Raw genomic sequence first — 19,425 nt, forward strand, 5'->3', positions numbered from 1 at the left:
CTGTTTTAAGTTGCCAAGGCATAATGCAAAATTAATTCATATCTGCACAGGAATGTAGCAAGGAGGGAGAAGACTGCTGTGTAAAGTGCACTCTTATGAAAGGAGCCAAATGCAGCAATGGGCTTTGTTGTAAAGAATGTCAGGTAAAAGATTTTATGCCAGTGATTATGTGATTGATCTGTTGGGCAAAATGGCTTTTATAGCCCAAATTTACTTTTGCCAACTAGGGATGGGTGATAAATACGGGTGACTTTCATCATCTGTCTGAGTATTTTACGTCAATAGGAAGTCCTCCTATTTGCATAAATTCCCAAATGTTATGCAAATAAGGAGTATACCTTCTCTTAGATGCTCTGAAAAATAGTGTACAACTGAAGAGCTCAGCCAGACTCAAAACATCAACGTTGTTTCTCTCTCCACAGATTTTGCTCGACCCACTGAATTTCTCCAGCATTCTCCATGTTTATTTCAGATTTCCAGTGTCCAGAGAATTTTGTCTTTAAGCAAACAATGCAAATGGTTAATAAAATGTGAGGCTGGATGAACACAGCAGGCCCAGCAGCACAAAAGCTGACGTTTCGGGCCTAGACCCTTCATCAGAGAGGGGGATGGGGTGAGGGTTCTGGAATAAATAGGGAGAGAGGGGGAGGCAGACCAAAGATGGAGAGAAAAGAAGATAGGTGGAGAGGAGAGTATAGGTGGGGAGGTAGGGAGGAGATAGGTCAGTCCAGGGAAGATGGACAGGTCAAGGAGGTGGGATGAGGTTAGTAGGTAGGAGATGGAGGTGCGGCTTGGGGTGGGAGGAAGGGATGGGTGAGAGGAAGAACAGGTTAGGGAGGCAGAGACAGGTTGGACTGGTTTTGGGATGCAGTGGGTGGAGGGGAAGAGCTGGGCTGGTTGTGTGGTGCAGTGGGGGAGGGGACGAACTGGGCTGATTTTGTGATGCGGTGGGGGTAGGGGAGATTTTGAAGCTGGTGAAGTCCGCATTGATACCATTGGGCTGCAGGGTTCCCAAGTGGAATATGAGTTGCTGTTCCTGCAACCTTCGGGTGGCATCATTGTGGCACTGCAGGAGGCCCATGATGGACATGTGGTCTGAGGAATGGGAGGGTGAGTGGAAATGGTTTGCGACTGGGAGGTGCAGTTGTTTATTGTGAACTGAGCGGAGGTGTTCTGCAAAGCTGTCCCCAAGCCTCCGCTTGGTTTCCCCAATGTAGAGGAAGCCACACCGGGAACAATGGTACAATTTAACCTCAATGCAAATGGTTTACATCCCTTAAAGTTAAACAGATCAAGGATGCTTAACTCAGCAAACTTATCAGCTGCAGTGGGAGAACAATCAGCTAGTATTTTATTTTATCAGAATATAAGATTGACTTCTTGGTTTTCAATGAACGAAGTTCCTATTTATAAAACATGAGAGCCTAATATAAGTAAATTTGTCACGCAAGTTTAATCGTTATTCTTAGTTGCTTATTCGGAAAGATATTTTTGTAAAACTAATGATTTTGAATCCTTGTTTGCTTAAGTGTTCAGGTGCAACTACTTTGAGTTAATTGAGTGCCTTTATGATGAGCACTGTTACTGTTTGAAAGCGCACATGCAGATGCAGGCAGGTTATTTGAATAAAGATCCAGCTGCAGTGAGATACAAAGGTTAGTACATGACAGTTGTGCTTGTTTACAGCTAAAGTAAATTCACTTTTTCGAAGCTTCATTATTTTCTGTAGGTAATGGAGTTTGTTTTGGTATTGAAATCTTTTCAATGTATTAATTTGGTATTCCTCATTCTAACTACAAGTATGGCCCAATAAGTACCATGTTTAGATAAATCATGACTCTAATCCATTTATATTCACTGAGATGTTTTCAAAAACAAGCTCACTCTGGACTAGCTGCTTTGATCTAAATTAGAGAGGTTCCCCACAAATGCTTAATACATTTAATGGTGTTCTGAAGAAGGGCCACTGGACCTGAAACATTAACTCTGATTTCTCTCCACAGATGTACCCAGACCTGCTGAATTTCTCCAGCAATTCCTGTTTTTTTTTTCAGATTTCCTGCAATTGTTTGGGTTTTTTTTGTTTAGATTTGATGCCTTACCTGGACATGAATATGCAATCACCTGAGAAAAACATAACTGCGTGAGAAAACTTGACACAACCCAAGCAGAAATATCTCCTGCTTTTTGGCCTGCTTCCATATTTTGTCTCAAAAATCTCAGGATTCTGCTCTTATTTTGTGGAGTTTGTTAATTTAATATTACATTTCTCAACATGCAAAAAATAACCCTTGTCTAATTAAAATTCAACTTTGGCTATCATTTGTTCCTCTTGCAGTTTCAGCGAAGTGGCTTTGTGTGTCGCGAGGATGTAAATGATTGTGACATTCCCGAGACCTGCACTGGAAATTCTAGTGAGGTGATTTCTTATCATGTATTTAACGTAAAATATATATTACAAAGTGTCCTTAACATTAAAAGGAAAAGAAACTTGCAACTATTGCTAACTTTTGCAACCTCAGGACTTTGCAAATTGTTTTATAGCCATTGAGTTGCTTATAAGATATAGTTGCTGTTATAATGTAGGAAACCTGATAACCAGTTTGAGGACAGCATGTTGTAACAAGCAGAAAGAGATAATGAGCAAGGTAATATTTTTGTGATGTGGATTAAGGGATAAATACTGACCAGGACATCAGAAATAACTTCCCTTTTCTTCCTTGGGAACAGTGCCAATGGGATTTTACATATCCATTAAAGAGAGCAGCCAAGTTACAGTTTAAGAGTGATCTTATCTATAGCAGTGTATCACGCAGTCATTACTGCAGTGGAATGTCAGCCTAGGTTATTGTGCTCCTCATTTGGGCTGGGATTTGAATCCACATCTTTTTACATTTTTCAAATATCAATGTGTGAATTCTTAACATATTTCGATCAACTTTGGACGTCAATATGTTATTATAGTAAGAGCTGAGTTTTGCACAAAAAATGAAATAGTTGTATAGCGATGTTCAGAGATCTTAGTTCAATGGTACTTTTGTTTGTGATACTCTGAGTAGATCAATGATTATGTAATGTTCTGGGCAATCTATTATATTTGTGATTGATCTTCATAATTCCATGAGCCAGCCAAGTGACTGCATTAATGTGGGTGAACTCAATTTTTTTAAAATTGTATAACTTTTATTTGTCTTCCTCATGTGATTCATGCAGACTATTAACAAGTATAATGTGTATAAGTCCAGATCACTTGGTCACATCTGTTGGAGTGCGTTCAGAAAGTAACATATGCTGCAGATGAAAGGGAACCAGTGAATGTATTCTACTTAGATTTGAAAACAGCGTTTGATAAGGTAGCATGTCAAAGATTAATGCGGAGTATAAAAGCTCATAGTTTTAGGGGTAGAGTTTTGGCCTGGATGGAAGATTGGATGGTTAATATGAAGTAGCGTGCAAGTGTAAATGAGTCTAACTGGCAGGTTGACAGGATGTCATGAGAATTGTGCCACAGGAATTGGTGCTGGGACCTCGACTGTTCACCATTGATAAAGGTGACACTGATGAAGGATGGAAGTATGGTTGCCAAATTCTCCTAAAGGAAAGTCATTTCTGAAGAGGACACATGGCGGCTACAAAAGGTTATGAGTAGTTGAAGTGCCTGGGCAAAGATGTGGCAAATGGAATATGATGTGGTAAAATATGAAATTGTCCATTTTGGCCCATGGTGAGAGATTGCAGAGCTCTGAGATGCAGAGGGATCTGGATGTCCTAGTGGTTGAATCACAGAAGGTTAGTATGCAGATACTGTAAGTAATTAAGAAAGCTAATAGAATGTTATCATTTATTGCAAGCGGAGCAGCCTGCAAAAGTTGATGGATTATGCTTCAATGACAGAGACAGGTATGGTTAAATGGAATCCACATCCCTAGCCACCACATAGTAAGATAAATCCTCATCACAGAGATGTGCATTCCATTTAACTGTAACTGTCCTTTGTTCTTAACACTGGTGAGAAGGCATCCACATTGCATGGTATTAGTTACTTTAATTAAGGAAGGGTATAAATACATTTTTCGTAAATGCAGTGTCATTTTAGAGAAGGTTCATTTGAGTGTATTGAGCTGTTTGTCTTAGGAGAAAAGGTTGAACAGACTACATTTGTATCTGCTAATGGTTAGAAAAGTAGGAGGTAACTTATTTGAGGCATATAAATTGTCAGGGCACTTGCTAGAGTAAATATGGAGAAGATTATTCCTCTTATGGGACGATCTAGAATTAGGTGTCCTGTTTAAATTAGGGTCATTGGGATAAACTTTTTTCATTCAGAGGCTCATAAGTCTTAGAAACTCTCTTCCAGAAAAGGTGGTGGGAGCAGTGTCCTTGACTATATTCTAAACAACTGTCAATAGATTCTTGTTAAGCATAGTGGCATAAAACTCTCACTGGAGGAAAGTGGATTTGAGGTGCCAATCAGATCAGCCATGGTCTTACTAAGTGGCACAGCAGGCTTGAGGGACTGAATGGCCTCCCTCTGCTTCTAATTTATATGTCATCCCTCCAAATACTTTGTGTCTCCACTCTAACCTTGTTCTTCTTTTCTAAAGTGTCCACCAAACGTGCATAAAATGGATGGCTACGTCTGTGACACTGATCAGGTACATACCAGAGTTTAACTTCTCCTTCAGCAAACTAGATTTCTCTCGAAAAGGTTATCTTCTCGGGACTTATCTCACTCGATTTCTTTCAGGGACTTTGCTATGGTGGGCGATGTAAAACCAGAGAACGACAATGTAAATACGTGTGGGGAGCGAGTAAGTATAATGTCTACATTGTAAGAAAAGCAAAGCCTTTCATCTTCTGCTTGTTCATCCATCCAGATTTTGACTTTTTATTTGCAGCTTTTATGTCAGTACATTGAATTGTACTGCATGAATTGTCTTATTGGGAAACAAATCATATTCTGTATGCAGAGATCACACAGTGTTTTCTCATATTCTGTATGCAGAGATCACACAGTGTTTTCTCATATTCTGTATGCAGTCACTTTTCACCTTTCACATTGGAATTTATCATTTTACTTGTATGTCTTTCAAAGCATGCAATATTTAAATTTATTTATGCACATTTATTATTCCATCGTCTTTACAGGGCTGCCCCTAGAAGCAATAGGCTCACAGGGATAATGATGGAAACAATCCAAAAACACTTTTAAAACTGAAGATATAACTCTTTAGAATGGGAGTTTTCAAAGGAGTTTTCTTTCATTCATTTCCGAGATGTGGGCATCTCTGACCAGGCCACCGTTTATTGCCTGTTCCTGATTGTTCTGGTGGACATGGTTTGTGAGTTGTTTTCTTGAATCTCAGCAGTCCTTGTTGTATAGAGGCACCCACGTTGCTGTTAAGAAAGAAGTTCCAGGATTTTCACCGGTGACAGTGATGGAATGGCACTTCATTTCCACATCAGGATAGTCATTTTTTTAAAATCATTTTTTAAAGGACTCAGAAGAGAGAACAGCCTGATATGATTTTAAAGGACTCAGAAGAGAGAACAGCTTTGGTTTTCAAAGGAGTAAGACCTAACATCAAATTCTTCCTTGTAGGCTCAGTAACAATATCTATGAAGCCAATATAAGCTGTATCTAGTTGCTGTCATTCAACAGACTACACTTTGTTTAAGACAAGAGCTTTTTCTCATTACATTACCCAATTGGTTTCCCTGCACCACTCTAGACTTGTTAATCCTTACTAGGAAAGAGGATAGTGGTGGTAGCAAAGTCTACCAATAAAAGCTAAATACTGTGCATACTTGAGTTCTGAAATTAAAAACAGAAAATGGTGCAGAATCTCGTCAGATCTGGCAGCATTTCTGGAAATAGAGAAACAGAATTAACAGTTCAAGTCCAAAGCTTCTGTGAAACTGAAGAATTGCTTTGAAGTAAAGTCTTTAGATTCGAAACGTGAACTCTGTTTCTGTCTCCACGGATTCTGCTAGCGATGTTGAGTTTCTCCTTATACTATGAGGAGCTGTGATGAGGATTTATCCTACTATGTGGTGGCTAGGGATGTGGAATCCATTTAACTGCTACCTGTAAAAAGGTGACATCCATAGAAATCTGAATCGTTCTTCAGAGCCACAGCTTGAAGTTGGCTGCTTGTACACTTGGCAGCCAGAAGAACTGAACATTCGAGAACCCTGAAAAAGAGAAACTTGTGGCAAGTTTCAACAGTGCAGAGTCTACAGACCTTGATAGAAAGCATTTCAGACCTGATAAGACTGTGAGCTAGGAACTCCATGAATCTGGAATACCAGTTGTAGTAAGACAGTTACAGACTGCATTAGATGCTGATAATCTGTAGGAGTGGTCCTCAGTCAAGGTTCAGCTGGTGACCAAATGGACTTTGGAGACTCTGTGAATAAAGTTGAAATCCCAAATCAGGTAAAAGCTGGTGAAGCTCCATAACTTAGAAGTAATCGAAGTACTTACAGCTCAGATAGCATTGCTGCCATAAGTGAGTGGTCACCATGAGTCATGACTGCAGGAAGGGAAGTAATTGAAAATGAGATTGCAGAGTTTTATTGTCATCGAGATGGTGGTGGAGGAGTAGGGCTCCTGAGCTGGAGCTCATCCACTCCAACTGCTTTTCTTTTTTCTCTTGCTTTTTATTCTCCTTTCCTTTATTTATTTATTGTCCTTAGCTCAGAAGGCATCAGCAGCAGTGCGTGATCCTAGTGTAGACTCAGGTGACCCCTACCTACTTTTCCTGGGTGAGCACGGGACCTGGCATTGGAATTGGTGGCTGCTACGTCAGCGGAGGCGACAACAGTGAGGTAGGCCCGGCAGTGAAAGATGGCACCTGAGGATCAGCAACTTTGTCTTTAGTTGAGCCCAGCGCTGATGGCAGAAGGGCTTCACAGTGACATTGATGAGAAGGGACCCAGCAGCGAGAGATGCAACTCTGATGTTGGTGGGCCCAGGGCAGGCAGCAGTGAAGCGGTGGTAGACGAGTTTTGGCCCCACAATGAAAGCTGGTGCCTGAAAAGTGGCAGCTTCAACGTTGGTTGGGTCTGGTGTAGATGGTGGTGAGGTGGTGGAAGAGAGATGGCGGCACAGATGTCATTGATGATTAGCTGGCTCAGGACTGATGGACTGTCTTTAAGCGATATCTTTCTTTTTATCTCCTGTTCTTAAGACTCATCAAAATCGCACTAGATCATGGCAACAGTAGAAAAGCTTTTTCTCCATATTTTACTGTTTTTCTCCCTGTAAAATACCCGGGACAATAAAATCATTCATTTGAGTAAATCATTCATCATTCATTCAGACTCGTGAAAGTTACAATGCCAGAAATAAAGTGACAAACACCAAAGTAGAAACCTAAGCAAATGAATGTATAGTCACCACAATCCCACCAGATCATAGGGCTGCTTTCCTTTTAGAAAGAGATGGCTGGTGCTGGTTTAACCTGAGGGTCACCACACCTCCAGGTACTGGGAGAGGCTGAGAAGGAGAATCCTTCATGACAATCTCAACACTTGCAAGAACTGAACCCACACTGTTGGTATTGGTTTGCATTGCAAACCACCCATCCAGCCAACTGAGCTGACAACTTTCATAAACAAATAACCTCCTGCAGAAGAAGAGAATTAGGAGACTATTGAGGTGGCAGCAAAGTTGGGGCATCCATTATTTAACGAGTGATGCAGACAGTGGAACTCATCCAGGCTCAAAAACATGAGAAGCAATGGTGATTTTTAGTAACACTGTATCTAGCAGGAATTATCTACAAAAAAACCTGATAAAGGAACAGGATTCATCTTGTAGAGCCAAGAGTGGGATTCATTCAGTAAAGCCTACAAGCTATAAGAATTGGTTGTTAACTCTGTAGGCAATGAAATTCAATCAGTGAAACTATTAAGGAAACAATAACAGGTGGTGAGACTCATTCGAATAGGCCATATGAAAGGCAGGAGTCCTCCATCTGACTCATAAAAAATGTGAGAAAAGCCTTCAGCACAGCAGTGCATGGCTGTAGCATTGTTATTACAGAACTAAAAGCCTTTAAAGCAAGACAAATAAATAATCATCCTAGGAAGATATGGCAGTAGAAATAATATTGCCAGGAAGATTTAATTTCAGAGATGGTTCAACTGAAACACAAAATTGAATATCTTGGAGAATGCAGTTGTTGATAAATGTAATACCTTCTAAACTGGATAAAATCAGAAGATGAACAAGTTAGTACATTTTCAGTTTCTATTGAGATCACATTAGATGGCATTATAGCCTATCAAAGGACAAAAGAACATAAAAAATTCGAATAATTACTACAAGATTTATAAGGATGGAAAAGCTAAGGTCCAAGAGAAAGGCAAAATATAAAACACAAAGGAAAAGTTTCTTCAAATATTTTTAAAATGTACAGTTAACAAAGTAAGTGCAGGTCCCAGAGAAAATGAGCCTGGAGACTTAGCAATGAACAGTAAGGTGTGACAGGTGAATTGAACAGATATTTTGCATCAGTCTTCGCTAGAAATTATAAAAGTAAACGTCATACATATCAAATATCTTTATATACATACACACAGTCCTAACACAGTTCGGTTCTGCGTAGCAGCATAGCAAGGAAACAAACAAATATTGAAAGATAATAAAATGTGAGGCTGGATGAACACAGCAGGCCAAGCAGCATCTCAGGAGCACAAAAGCTACAGCATCTGCAGTTCCCATTATCTCTGAAACAAATATTGAAGTTTGACTCCATCCAAACAAACCAAAGGCATCTCTTACTTGAACTAAACTATATTTACATGCATTTGAGGCACCAGGAATGTCCAATAACTGAACAGACCCCCATCTAACTTCAGCAGGAAGATCTCAATCTTTCCCTACTGCAACTTGGCGGCAACTGCACCAGTCTTTAGTGCCAGAGACATTCTCGAAGTAACTGTAAATTAGGATTTGAAGGGGACTGAGGAACTTAACAAATCTACAATTGCCAGAGAACAGTTACTAAGTAAATTGTTGGAACTGCGAGCTGACAAGTTGCCAGGCCCTGAGATGTTTCACCTGAAGAGGTCTTAAAAGAAGTAGCCAGTGAAGTAGTTGATGTATTGAATTCAGAGAAGGTTCTTTTAGATTAGAAAATAGCAAATTTAATTTCTTTACTCAAATAGGGAAGTGGTAGAAAGCAGGAAGCTACAGGGTAGTTAGCTTAATATCTGCTATAGGGGAAATGTTAAAAGATATTACAAAAGACCTTATAACAAGGCTCTTGGATAAGTTAAGACCGTAAAATGTTGTAGCTAAGGCAAGCTATTCTATGCGTCACGTCTGTCCCACCATTCCATGAGATCATGGCTGACCAGATAATCCTCAACTCCATTTTCCTGTCTTTTCCCAATAGCCCTTTGATTTTCTTACTGATTAAAATTCTGTCTATCTCAGCCTTGGATATACTTAATGACATGACCTGAACAGCTATCTGAGTTAAAAAGAATCACTATCCTCAGAAAAAATATAACTCCACTTCATCTCTGCATTAAATTTATGACTCCTTATTCTGAATTATGCCCTCTGGGCCCAAATTTTCCCAAAAGCTAAGTAAGGAAAGTTTAAGGTAATCAGGAAAGAACAAGATATATTTTTCAAGAGGAAATTATGTTTAACTAATTTATTGGCAATCTTTAAAGAAGTAACTCATGCTCTTGATAGCAAAGAACCAGTAGATCTATTGTACCTAGATTTCTAAAAGGCATTTGATATCAAATACAGGGGGAATTGAATGCAAAAGTAGGAAGGTTATGTGCATTAACTTTCTGTGATTCATGTGCTAAGACACCCAAATCTCAATGCATCTCAGACCTCTGCGGCTTTGCATCATTTAGACAATAAGGTTTTTTACTGTGGAAAATGAAAGCTCATGGTGTAGGAGGTAAAATATGAAAGCGTGCAATGAATAAAAGAAAAATTTAAAAGTTGGATCTGCCATCTATGGTTAACCAAAAAAATCAAAGATGATGTCACATTCAAAGAAGACATTTCTTTGTGCAAAGATGCATGGCCACTCAGAAGATTTGACAGAATATATAAAACGACAAATAATTACGAAAAATATTAATAAACAGGGAAAATTAGAGTACAGGAGGAAGTTAGTCAAATATGTAAAAATAGATTCAAAATGTTTCTTCAGATATTGAAAAAAGAAGAGTTAACAAAATAAGTATTAGTCCTATAGTATTAGTCCTATAAGGCCCGAAACGTCAGCTTTTGTGCTCCTAAGATGCTGCTTGGCCTGCTGTGTTCATCCAGCGCCACACTTTGTTATCTCGGATTCTCCAGCATCTGCAGTTCCCATTATCTCTGATCACAGTACGAATAAGGAGGTCTTTTTCAGGCGAGTAGGATGTCATGAGTGGCGTGCCACATGAGTTGATTCTGGGGCCTGAACTGTTTACTATTTGCATAAATGACATTGGAGGGATCACAGGTATATCAAAATGTGCTGATTACACAAGAATTGGCAGGAAAGTGAGTTGTGAAGAGAATGTAAGGAGCCTTCAGAGGGATATAGATACTTTAAATGAGTTGACAAAGACAGGCAAATGGAGTACAATGTGAAATTGTCCGTTTTGAAAGGAACAATAAAAAGGAAACATATTATTTAAATGGTGAGAGGTTGCAAAGCTCTGAGAGGCAGAGGGATCTGGATGTTTTTATAAATGAATCACAGAAGGTTTGTTTGAGATACAGCAAGTATTCAAGAAAGCTAATAGAATGTTACGGTGTATAGCAAGGAGAATTGAATGCAAGGGTGAGGAGGCTATGCTGCTGTTAAACAGGGCTTTGGTGAGACTGCACAAACAGGAATTGCTAGAAAAGCAGATCTGGCAGTATTTGTGAAGAGAAATCAGAGAAAACATTTCAGGTCCAGTGATCCTTCCTCAGAATTGATGGTAGGTAGGAAAATAAAAACAAAGTTGCAAGAACAGCTCAATAGGTCTGGCAGCAACCGTGAAGGAAAAAGCAGATTTAACATTTCAGGTCTGGTGACCCTTCCTCAGAAGGGTCTGAGGAAGGGTCACCAGACCCGAATCTTCAACGCTTTTTTCCTTCACAGATTCTGCCAGACCTGCTGAGCTTTTCCAGCAACTTTCTTCTTGTGTCTGATTTACAGCATCTGCAGCACTTTCAGTTTTATGTAGGTCGGAAAATGTTGGTATTTATACAGAAGATAGGCTGAGGAGAGAGGATAAGGAATAAATGATATGTGGGAATAGAGCCCAAAGAGACAGAGGAGCAGTTGGACAGACAAAGGATCAGATAACAATTTGGCTAAGAGGGTGAATAACTGTTAATGAAGACTGACGGTGGCTAACAGTGGGTTTTGTGTAATGGCAAACTATGTGATCGCAAGGCCTGGTTTGTAGGGGTGGGTCCAGGACATCAGAGAGTTCAAGCTCTAAAGTTATTGAACTCAATATTGAGTGCAGAAGGCTGCAGGGTTCCCAAGTGGAAAATGTGGTGTTCTTCCAGCTTACGCTGAGCTTTGCTGGAGCCCTGCAGCAAGCCTGAGACAGAGATATTGGCTACACACCAGGCTTTGTGATCACATCGTCTGCTATTACATACAACGTATTGTTAGCCACTAACAGTCTTCATTAACAGCTATTCACCCTCTTAGCCAGATTTTATTCACTCCTATCTCTGTCCAACTGTTCTGTCTCTTTGGGCTCTACCCCCACCTATGGCTTACTCCTTACCCCCTTCTTCCACCCTGTCGTCTGCATAAAAGCTGACATTTTCCTAGTTACCATCAGTTCTGAGGAGGGTCACTGGACCTGAAATGTTAACTCTGATCTCTCTCCACAGATGTTGCCAGACCTGCTGAGCTTTTCCAGCAGATTCTGTTTTTGTTTCTGATTTACAACACCTACAGTTCTTTTGGTTTTTATTGGTGAGACTGCAGCTGGAGTACTGTGTAGAGTATCTGCCAGTGGGAGGTGGCTCAGGGCATCTGCAATAGCCAGTTGGCTTCCTGGACAGTGTTCCAACTTGTACTTGTATGTGCTGGGAATAAGGGCCCAACACTGAATTCTACCTGAAGCCAAGGGCAGCACCACCCTGTCTCCCTTCAGTAGCCCGAGCAGGGGTTTGTGATCTGTTACTATGACAGATTCCCATCCATAAAGGTACTAGTGGAACTTCCTCACACCAAAGATGACCGCTAAACCTTGCTTCTTTATCTGGGTATACCCGCATTTGGTATCAGCCAAAGTCCGGGGTGCGTATGCTATCGGGCGTTCCTCTCTGTTGGCCACCAGTGAGCCAACACTGCTTAGATTTAGTACAGGGAGGCATTGCATGTCAGCAGTGCTTCTCGCTTTGTATCTTAGAGAGCCAACACCTTAGGTGACGATAGCTGTTTTTCCACTTCCATAAAGACTGCTTCTTGGCTTCACAACCATTTCTAAGGCTGACCCTTCCTCAAAAGCAGTTGTAAGGGTGCCAAGATGAAGATCAGGTTTTGTATGAATTTTCCGTAATAATTCACTAACCCAAGGAAAGACCTTAGCTTCAGTACGGGCGTGGGAGTGGCAGCTCCTTTGGTCACCCTTGCTTTCTCTTTCAACAGATATAGTCCTGCTTTGTTAACTTTGTAACCCAAGTAGGTCACTTGGGATGCTTGGAACACACATTTTTCCTGTCTAGGGTGTAGGCCTGTCTGGGAAAAACATTTAAGCACAATGTCCAAGTTCTTAAGTGCTTTTTTATTTACTAGTGCACAACACACTGGCTGTGACCAGCCAGGTTGGAGTCCATCTTCAACTGAGGAGATTCTAATCTCCTGGTTATATTGGTCAGACCAGGCTTTCCTGCTTGTCCCGGGTTAACAACCCCAATCAAGATCCTTGTAGCCAACCAGGTTTGCCTGGTCTCAGTCACTACAGCCTGTATTCTGTAGAGATTAGATGAGTGACCTATTTGGAACATAGAATCCCTACAGTGTGGAAACAGGCCATTCAGCCCAACAGATCGACACTGCCCCTCTGAAGTGCACCCCACCCAGGCAATTTAGCATGGCCAATCCACCTAGCCAGCAGTCTTTGGACTGTGGGCAGAAACCGTAGCATACAGAGAGAATGTGCAAACTCCACACAGATAGTCGCCTGAGGCTAGAATCAAACCTGGGTCCCTGGTGCTGGGAGGCTGCAGTGCTAATCACTGAGCCATCGTGCTGCCCTGTAAGATCCTGACAGGACTTCATTAGATCAATGTGGAAAGGATATGTCTCATGTGGGATGATCTAGAACTAGAGATCAGAGTTTAAAAATAAGGGGATGCCCATTTAAAACAGAGATGAGGAATTTTCTTTTACTCTTAAAGAGTTGTGACTCTTTGACATTCCCTTCCTGAAAAGACAGCAGATGTAGAATGTTTAAATATTTTTTATGATAGATTTTTTGATTACCGAGGAGATGAAAGACAAAAAGAAAGAAGATATTGTGATTCAGTGGTTAGCACTGCTAACTCAGAGTGCCAATGACCCAGCTTTAGGCGACTGTCTGTGTGGAGTTTGCACATTCTCCCTGTGTCTGTGTGGGTTTTCTCCGGGTGCTCCGGTTTCCTCCCACAGTTCAAAGACGTGCAGGGGAGGTGGATTGAACAAGCTAAATTGCCCATAGTGTCCAAGAATGTGCAGGCTAGATGGGTTAACCACACAAAATGCATGGTTACAGAGATGAGGTGTGTCTGGGTGGGATGCTCTTCAGTAGGGAGGTATGGACTTGATGGGCCAAATAGCCTGTTTCAACACTATAGGGATTCTGTGATTATTGGGCGATTGGCTGTGATCTTATTGAAGGCAGAGTAGGCTCAAAGGGTCAAGTGGCCTGGTCTTATTCCTTGTTCGTATTATAAGAAACAACATACAACTTGCTGGAAAAGCTCAGCAGGTCTGGCAGCACTTGTGAAGAAAAAAATGAGAGTTAACATTTTGGGTCCGGTAACCTTGCCTCAAAACACCTGAGCTAGGATCACCGGACCCAAAAGTTCTGAGAAGTGCTGAGGAAGAGTCACTGGATCCAAAACTTTAACTGTGATTATTTTCTTTGCAGATGCTGCCAAACCTGCTGAGCTTTTCCAGCAACTTTGTTTTTGTTCCTGATTTACAGCATCTGCAGTTGTTTTGGTTTTTGCAAGAAACAAATAATAGTTTTGATCAAGTGCCACAAGCCTTTGACAATCACCTGAACCTCAGAATAAATAAAAAACTTGAAAGAGCAAGATATACTGGAGGGAGTTCAGCATCTAAGGGCATCCATAGTTAATTTCATTTATGACTCATACAGATTAATAAAACGAAAGCATGAGTAAAGTCAAAATTCATGAAAAGTAGTTGTTGGAATGCTGTACCTCTGTCGTATCTATTGCAGTCAAAGGAGGATTTGATTTTGGATGGGTCTGTACACATGGTGAGTGAAGCAGAAGTCTAAAAACAATGCAGATCAATCGTAAGAAGAGAATATGAAGAATATCAACCATGTCATAGGAGATGCAGAATCAATTCAGTTCTGAAGATACGGAAACCCGAAAAGCACACACATGAATCTACGTCAAGGTACACAATTGAGATGCAATGAACACAACATCATAGAGCCACTACTGACTTGGGACAACCAGTGTCCATGGAGTCAGGACATGCTCAAGAAAATATTTTCTGGCCCAGTGCTCTAGGCTACTATCAAGAAGGAACAACCTACTTCAGAAATCCAGGATACTGCCAAAAAGGAAAAAATAAAATCTTTGGCCCAGGTATCTCAGATACTTCAAAAAGAAAGCTTCCAGTTTCAACAAGTCAGCATCCTCCAAGAAGGAAGCAAATGAAATTAATGGCCTTCCATTTTTTACAGTTGAGGAATTCCTGCTTCAGCAGAAAATACATGTTCTATGAAGTAAACCCTGGAAATAAAGTGTCCTCTAGTTTTAATGGATTTAAAGGTCTCAAACTGTGAAGAACAGAATCAAAGTCTTCAACCCAGAGATCTACCACTCTTTAACGTCTGAAGAAAACACATTCTGGGAGAGTTGTGAAATCCTCAGACAGCTTGAATTTGTGCAGTTAGAGACTCAGGGGAGATGTTGTATAAGGGTATAATGTCTAAAAGGTTCATTGCTTGGGAGTGCATTAAGCACTACCCATGTGATAACATCACATGGACTTAGGAAATCAGCTTGGGATTTTGAAAGAGTAGAACATTCATGTCAAGATGATCAGTCTCCATTTTAAATCTGCAAATAAAGGCCCACTAACTTAATTGGGAACCTTTCTACAATTTCTCTTGGTGTCTAAGCAGAGGAACAGTGATGTAGGCAAAAACTTTCTAGAGGCAGATAATGGGACAAAAATAAAGCTAACATCAGGAAGTCTTTCTTCGATTCACTTTCTGCTTATCTACTTGCTTTTCATTTCTCTCCAATAGTCTAAACTACACATCTTCTCTATGCCTGTCTCACTTTGTCTAATTAATTCTTCTGCCTGCATGCCCACTTTTTTGTTTCCATTTGCTTTCTGTTTGTCTTAAGGGACGAAATGATGGAGCTTTCAGGGACAAGAGTAAGTCAAAAATGTTAAAATAAATTAAGTATTTGAACCAAGATGATGGAAATGAGCACTATGGCAAGTGTTAAAACAGATTGTATGTACTCCTGTTAGCAGTGGAATCAGGTTAGGATATTGATAGGTACCTTGAAAAAGAATGTTAAATTAATAGTCTTCTCTTGATTAAAATATCACTAAGTTATGTGAGCACATGATATACAAAGCTTTCCTTTGTTGGAAGTTGACTGCTACGATGTTGGACAATGTTGTCCTCTTCTGGTATATTCCAGCTTAACCTCTGAGGACACCTGTGCAGAATTGTCATGCAGTTGTCTTCTTTCTTCAGCTACCTTCTCTTTCATCTTCACCTAACCTTGAATATACTTTAATTCTTTATGCTATTAAATTGTTTAAGTTATTAAACTAATTAAACATTACATATTCTGCACTTCTGTACAGCAAGGATGTTCCAATTTGGAAATTTTGACATGTTACCTTGTGTGCTGTCTGGGATACCTATGATGTGCCCTGTTTTATAGCCCAGTGATAAGCATCCACACCAAGGAAGGCACATCACTGGTTCTGAGCCACAAAATTAACCTGGCTTAAATTGTGGCACAGAGACCCTTCTGCATCCACCAGAAACATCGGAGAGGTGTTACTGTGAAATCTGCATATTCCAATTAGTCTCTTCAACCCTTTGGTGTCCAGACCATGTTTAATGTTTAAACTTCCATGTGATTCCCGTATCAAGGAGTAAGAAATCCTGTTCTGTTCAGATATGCTTCTACTAAGCATATGCCAGATTCTACTAAAGGTACTTGACTTGGGACCTCCTGGAATTGGAATTCTCCACCCATCCCTTACAAAAATGGTCATGTTTAGGGTAGATTATGGAAGACTCCTTATCATCCATTAAGACATCCTTGCTGTTAGGCCAAGTTTATTGGAATAGCTGAAGAATTTCATGGCCCATGTGTATATTTTCGTTTGACTATATTATTGACATATTAATCATTAATTTCTGATTTTATTATACAGTATTCATTTTATATATTTTCATTGAGCTTAAATGGATCTTAAGCAACATCAGTAATTGCATAATTGTTCACCTCTTTCTTTTCATGATGTGAATCTCTTTGAGCTTTTGGGTTGTTTGATGGCTAGGAATGCCTTTTCCAACTTTCTTTCTCAAATTCTTGAAATAGGTTTTAGTTATCATTTAAGTCAAATTATTCCCACTTGTTAGAAATGAAAATAAGTCCAAACATTTGTTTATTAGAAGCAAGAGCTGCAGACAAATTATGTTATGAAAAGCTTAACATTGAAGGGACAGAGAAAGGAAATTGTGGCAAAAACAAAGACACCTGGATCCAATGCAATAAGCAGTAAGTAAACTCTTTATCTACATTTCAAGTATAATTATATTTTAATTGAAATTTTGTGTTAATGGACCAAAAAACTCAAAACTCTTCAAAACACAATAAATTACTTTAAAAGTGAAATAGTTGCTGCTGTTTTGACAAACATGCAAACCCTTCATGGTGCAAAGTTCAATCATGAGACTACTTTAACTCCTTAAAGTCAGAACAAGTTTATTACATTTTCATGTAAACTCGGTGATTTACAGTCTAGTAAGGGTGATATACACCCTGGATTATGACTGGATAGAGAGAGCACAGTGACTTTACTTCTTGTACCTTTGAGCTTTGGGCTGTTTGTCCCTGCATTTCTCTTCTACAATTATCTATTGTCTTGTTAGCCCAGTCTCTACATCTCTCCACTGTGCACATTTGATTTGGAGGCCCTCTTTTATCCTGGCTCTTATCTAATTAAACCCACAATCTCCCTAGTCATCTCCTGCCAGTGATTAAGCAGGCTTATCTTGATCAACCAGGAATAGTTCATGTGGCTGTTGCTAACTTTTATTTAATAATGAAATACCCTTCGTGTTTACCTCTGAATCTAAAGGGTTTTACATCCCGTAGTCTCTTGTTGAGTAAGGAATCGAAATTACATTCTTGTCTTTATTTTGCATACAAACAGATCGCAGATGCCTTCAAGGTCTCTGCTTTTTGCTCTAGTAATCTCTTTAAAAATTTGACAATTTTCCCATGGTCCTACCAGCTCAGCATTTTTCTGAGGAATCCACACATTCCCACCATTGCCTATCAACATCACTCATATAAAACTTGCCAAATCTTCTGGCCTGTCACTAACCTTTACATCATTATACATCTCTTGTAATTTGATACCATCCTTAACTTTATTGGTTTGCAACAAATGGAGCATCTCATAGAGCCTTTCTTTTTTAGTAGGACTGTATCCTAATTCTGAAATATCCTGTTAAATGTCTACTGCAGCTTCTCCTTACTTTTAAATGATTTTCCCATTCCCCAATAGCCAACTCAGTCTTCATTCCATTGTTACTGCCTTTACTTAAGATGAAGATGCCAGTTTCCAACCAAAGGTTTTCACCCGTAAAATAAATGTTACATTCTATCACATTACAATAACTGTTACCTAGAATATTCTTTATTGTAAAATCATTAATCAATCATGTCTGTTTACATTACCAATTTTATTTGCCCCATCCATGTCAAAATTAAGTTCTCCAACAATCATTGCAGTACCTTTCTTAAAGCCCTCCTTATTCTTGATTTAGGCTGTGTCCTACTGAGTAAATACTGTCAGAGGCCTATTAAACCACTCCAGCCCGACTCATCTGCCATTCTTTACCTCCATCGAAACTGATTGTACATTTTGATCCTCTGGAACAAGATTATTTCTTACTAATGTACTAATCTCATTGGCAGAACTATCCAACCTTCTTTCTCTTTCTTCCCATACTTCTGAAATATGAAATATACTTCAATATTCTGATCACTTTTGCACCATATCTCAGAAATACCTATCATGTCATGATCATTAACTTCTTTTTCTGTCATTATAGTTTTAAATCAAGTTTTCCATTTTACCTGATCCAACTCATTCCTCATATTTATGTAATTGGTATCATTAAGGTTTAATGATCTAGCTTCAGACTCAATTATTTCCTTCCGGAACTCAATGTAAACTTTTATAGTATGGCCACTCTTGCCCAAACAACCTTTACTGTGATAGCATTAATTAGCCTTATCTCATTACACATAACCATCCAAAAAAATACCGCTTCTGTGGTTCCATGACTTACTGCTCTAGGAAACTGTCTGAAATGCATTTTAGATAACAAGGTGTGGAGCTGGATGAACACAGCAGGCCAAGCAGCATCAGAGGAGCAGGAAAGCTGACATTTCAGGTCTGGACCCTTCATCAGAAATGGGCGAGGGGAAGGACACTCTGAAATAAATAGAGAGGGGGGAGGTGATGATAGAAGGTGGATTGTGGAACAGATAGTTGGAGAGAAGACAGACAGGTCAAGGAGGCGTGGTTGAGGCTAGTAGGTAGGAAGTGGGAGTGGAGGTTTGTCAGTGAGGTGGGAGGGGCAGGTAGGTGGGCGAAAAAATGGACAGATCAAGGACAGGACAAGCTCCACACCTTGTTATCTCAGAATCCAGCATCAGCAGTTCCTACTGTCTCTGAAGTGCATTTTATTTGCTGGACTTTATGTTCCCTGTCCGTCTAGCTAAAAAAACAGTTGGGAAACTCATGCAGAGAGTATAGCTGCCCCATTGCCACTTAACATTTCAGTGCCTGTTAGTAAGCTGGAAACAGGATTTCCACCCCTCAGTGACTGGAAGTCTTATTTCAGAGAGCTGCTGGCCAGTCAAATGGCTGGCAGTACTTTGGTTTAGCAGCACCAGGGAAGCATAGTGATCACTGC

At 40.0% G+C, this 19,425-nt stretch overlaps 1 protein-coding gene across 7 annotated transcripts in view; it reads left to right on the forward strand.

Moving 5' to 3' along the window:
* Nucleotides 1-19,425, forward strand: part of adam22 (ADAM metallopeptidase domain 22) — a 339,135-nt gene that overhangs the window by 240,748 nt on the left and 78,962 nt on the right. For all 7 annotated transcript variants that reach the window (XM_048555033.2, XM_048555043.2, XM_048555053.2 and 4 more), the window contains exons 17-21: nt 51-143; nt 2,339-2,419; nt 4,605-4,655; nt 4,748-4,811; nt 16,885-16,990. In XM_048555033.2, coding sequence (XP_048410990.1) covers nt 51-143; nt 2,339-2,419; nt 4,605-4,655; nt 4,748-4,811; nt 16,885-16,990 — 395 coding nt within the window. The remainder of the gene's footprint in view (nt 1-50; nt 144-2,338; nt 2,420-4,604; nt 4,656-4,747; nt 4,812-16,884; nt 16,991-19,425) is intronic.

Source organism: Stegostoma tigrinum, chromosome 2, assembly GCF_030684315.1.
Source record: "Stegostoma tigrinum isolate sSteTig4 chromosome 2, sSteTig4.hap1, whole genome shotgun sequence".
Taxonomy (NCBI): Eukaryota; Metazoa; Chordata; class Chondrichthyes; order Orectolobiformes; family Stegostomatidae; genus Stegostoma; species Stegostoma tigrinum.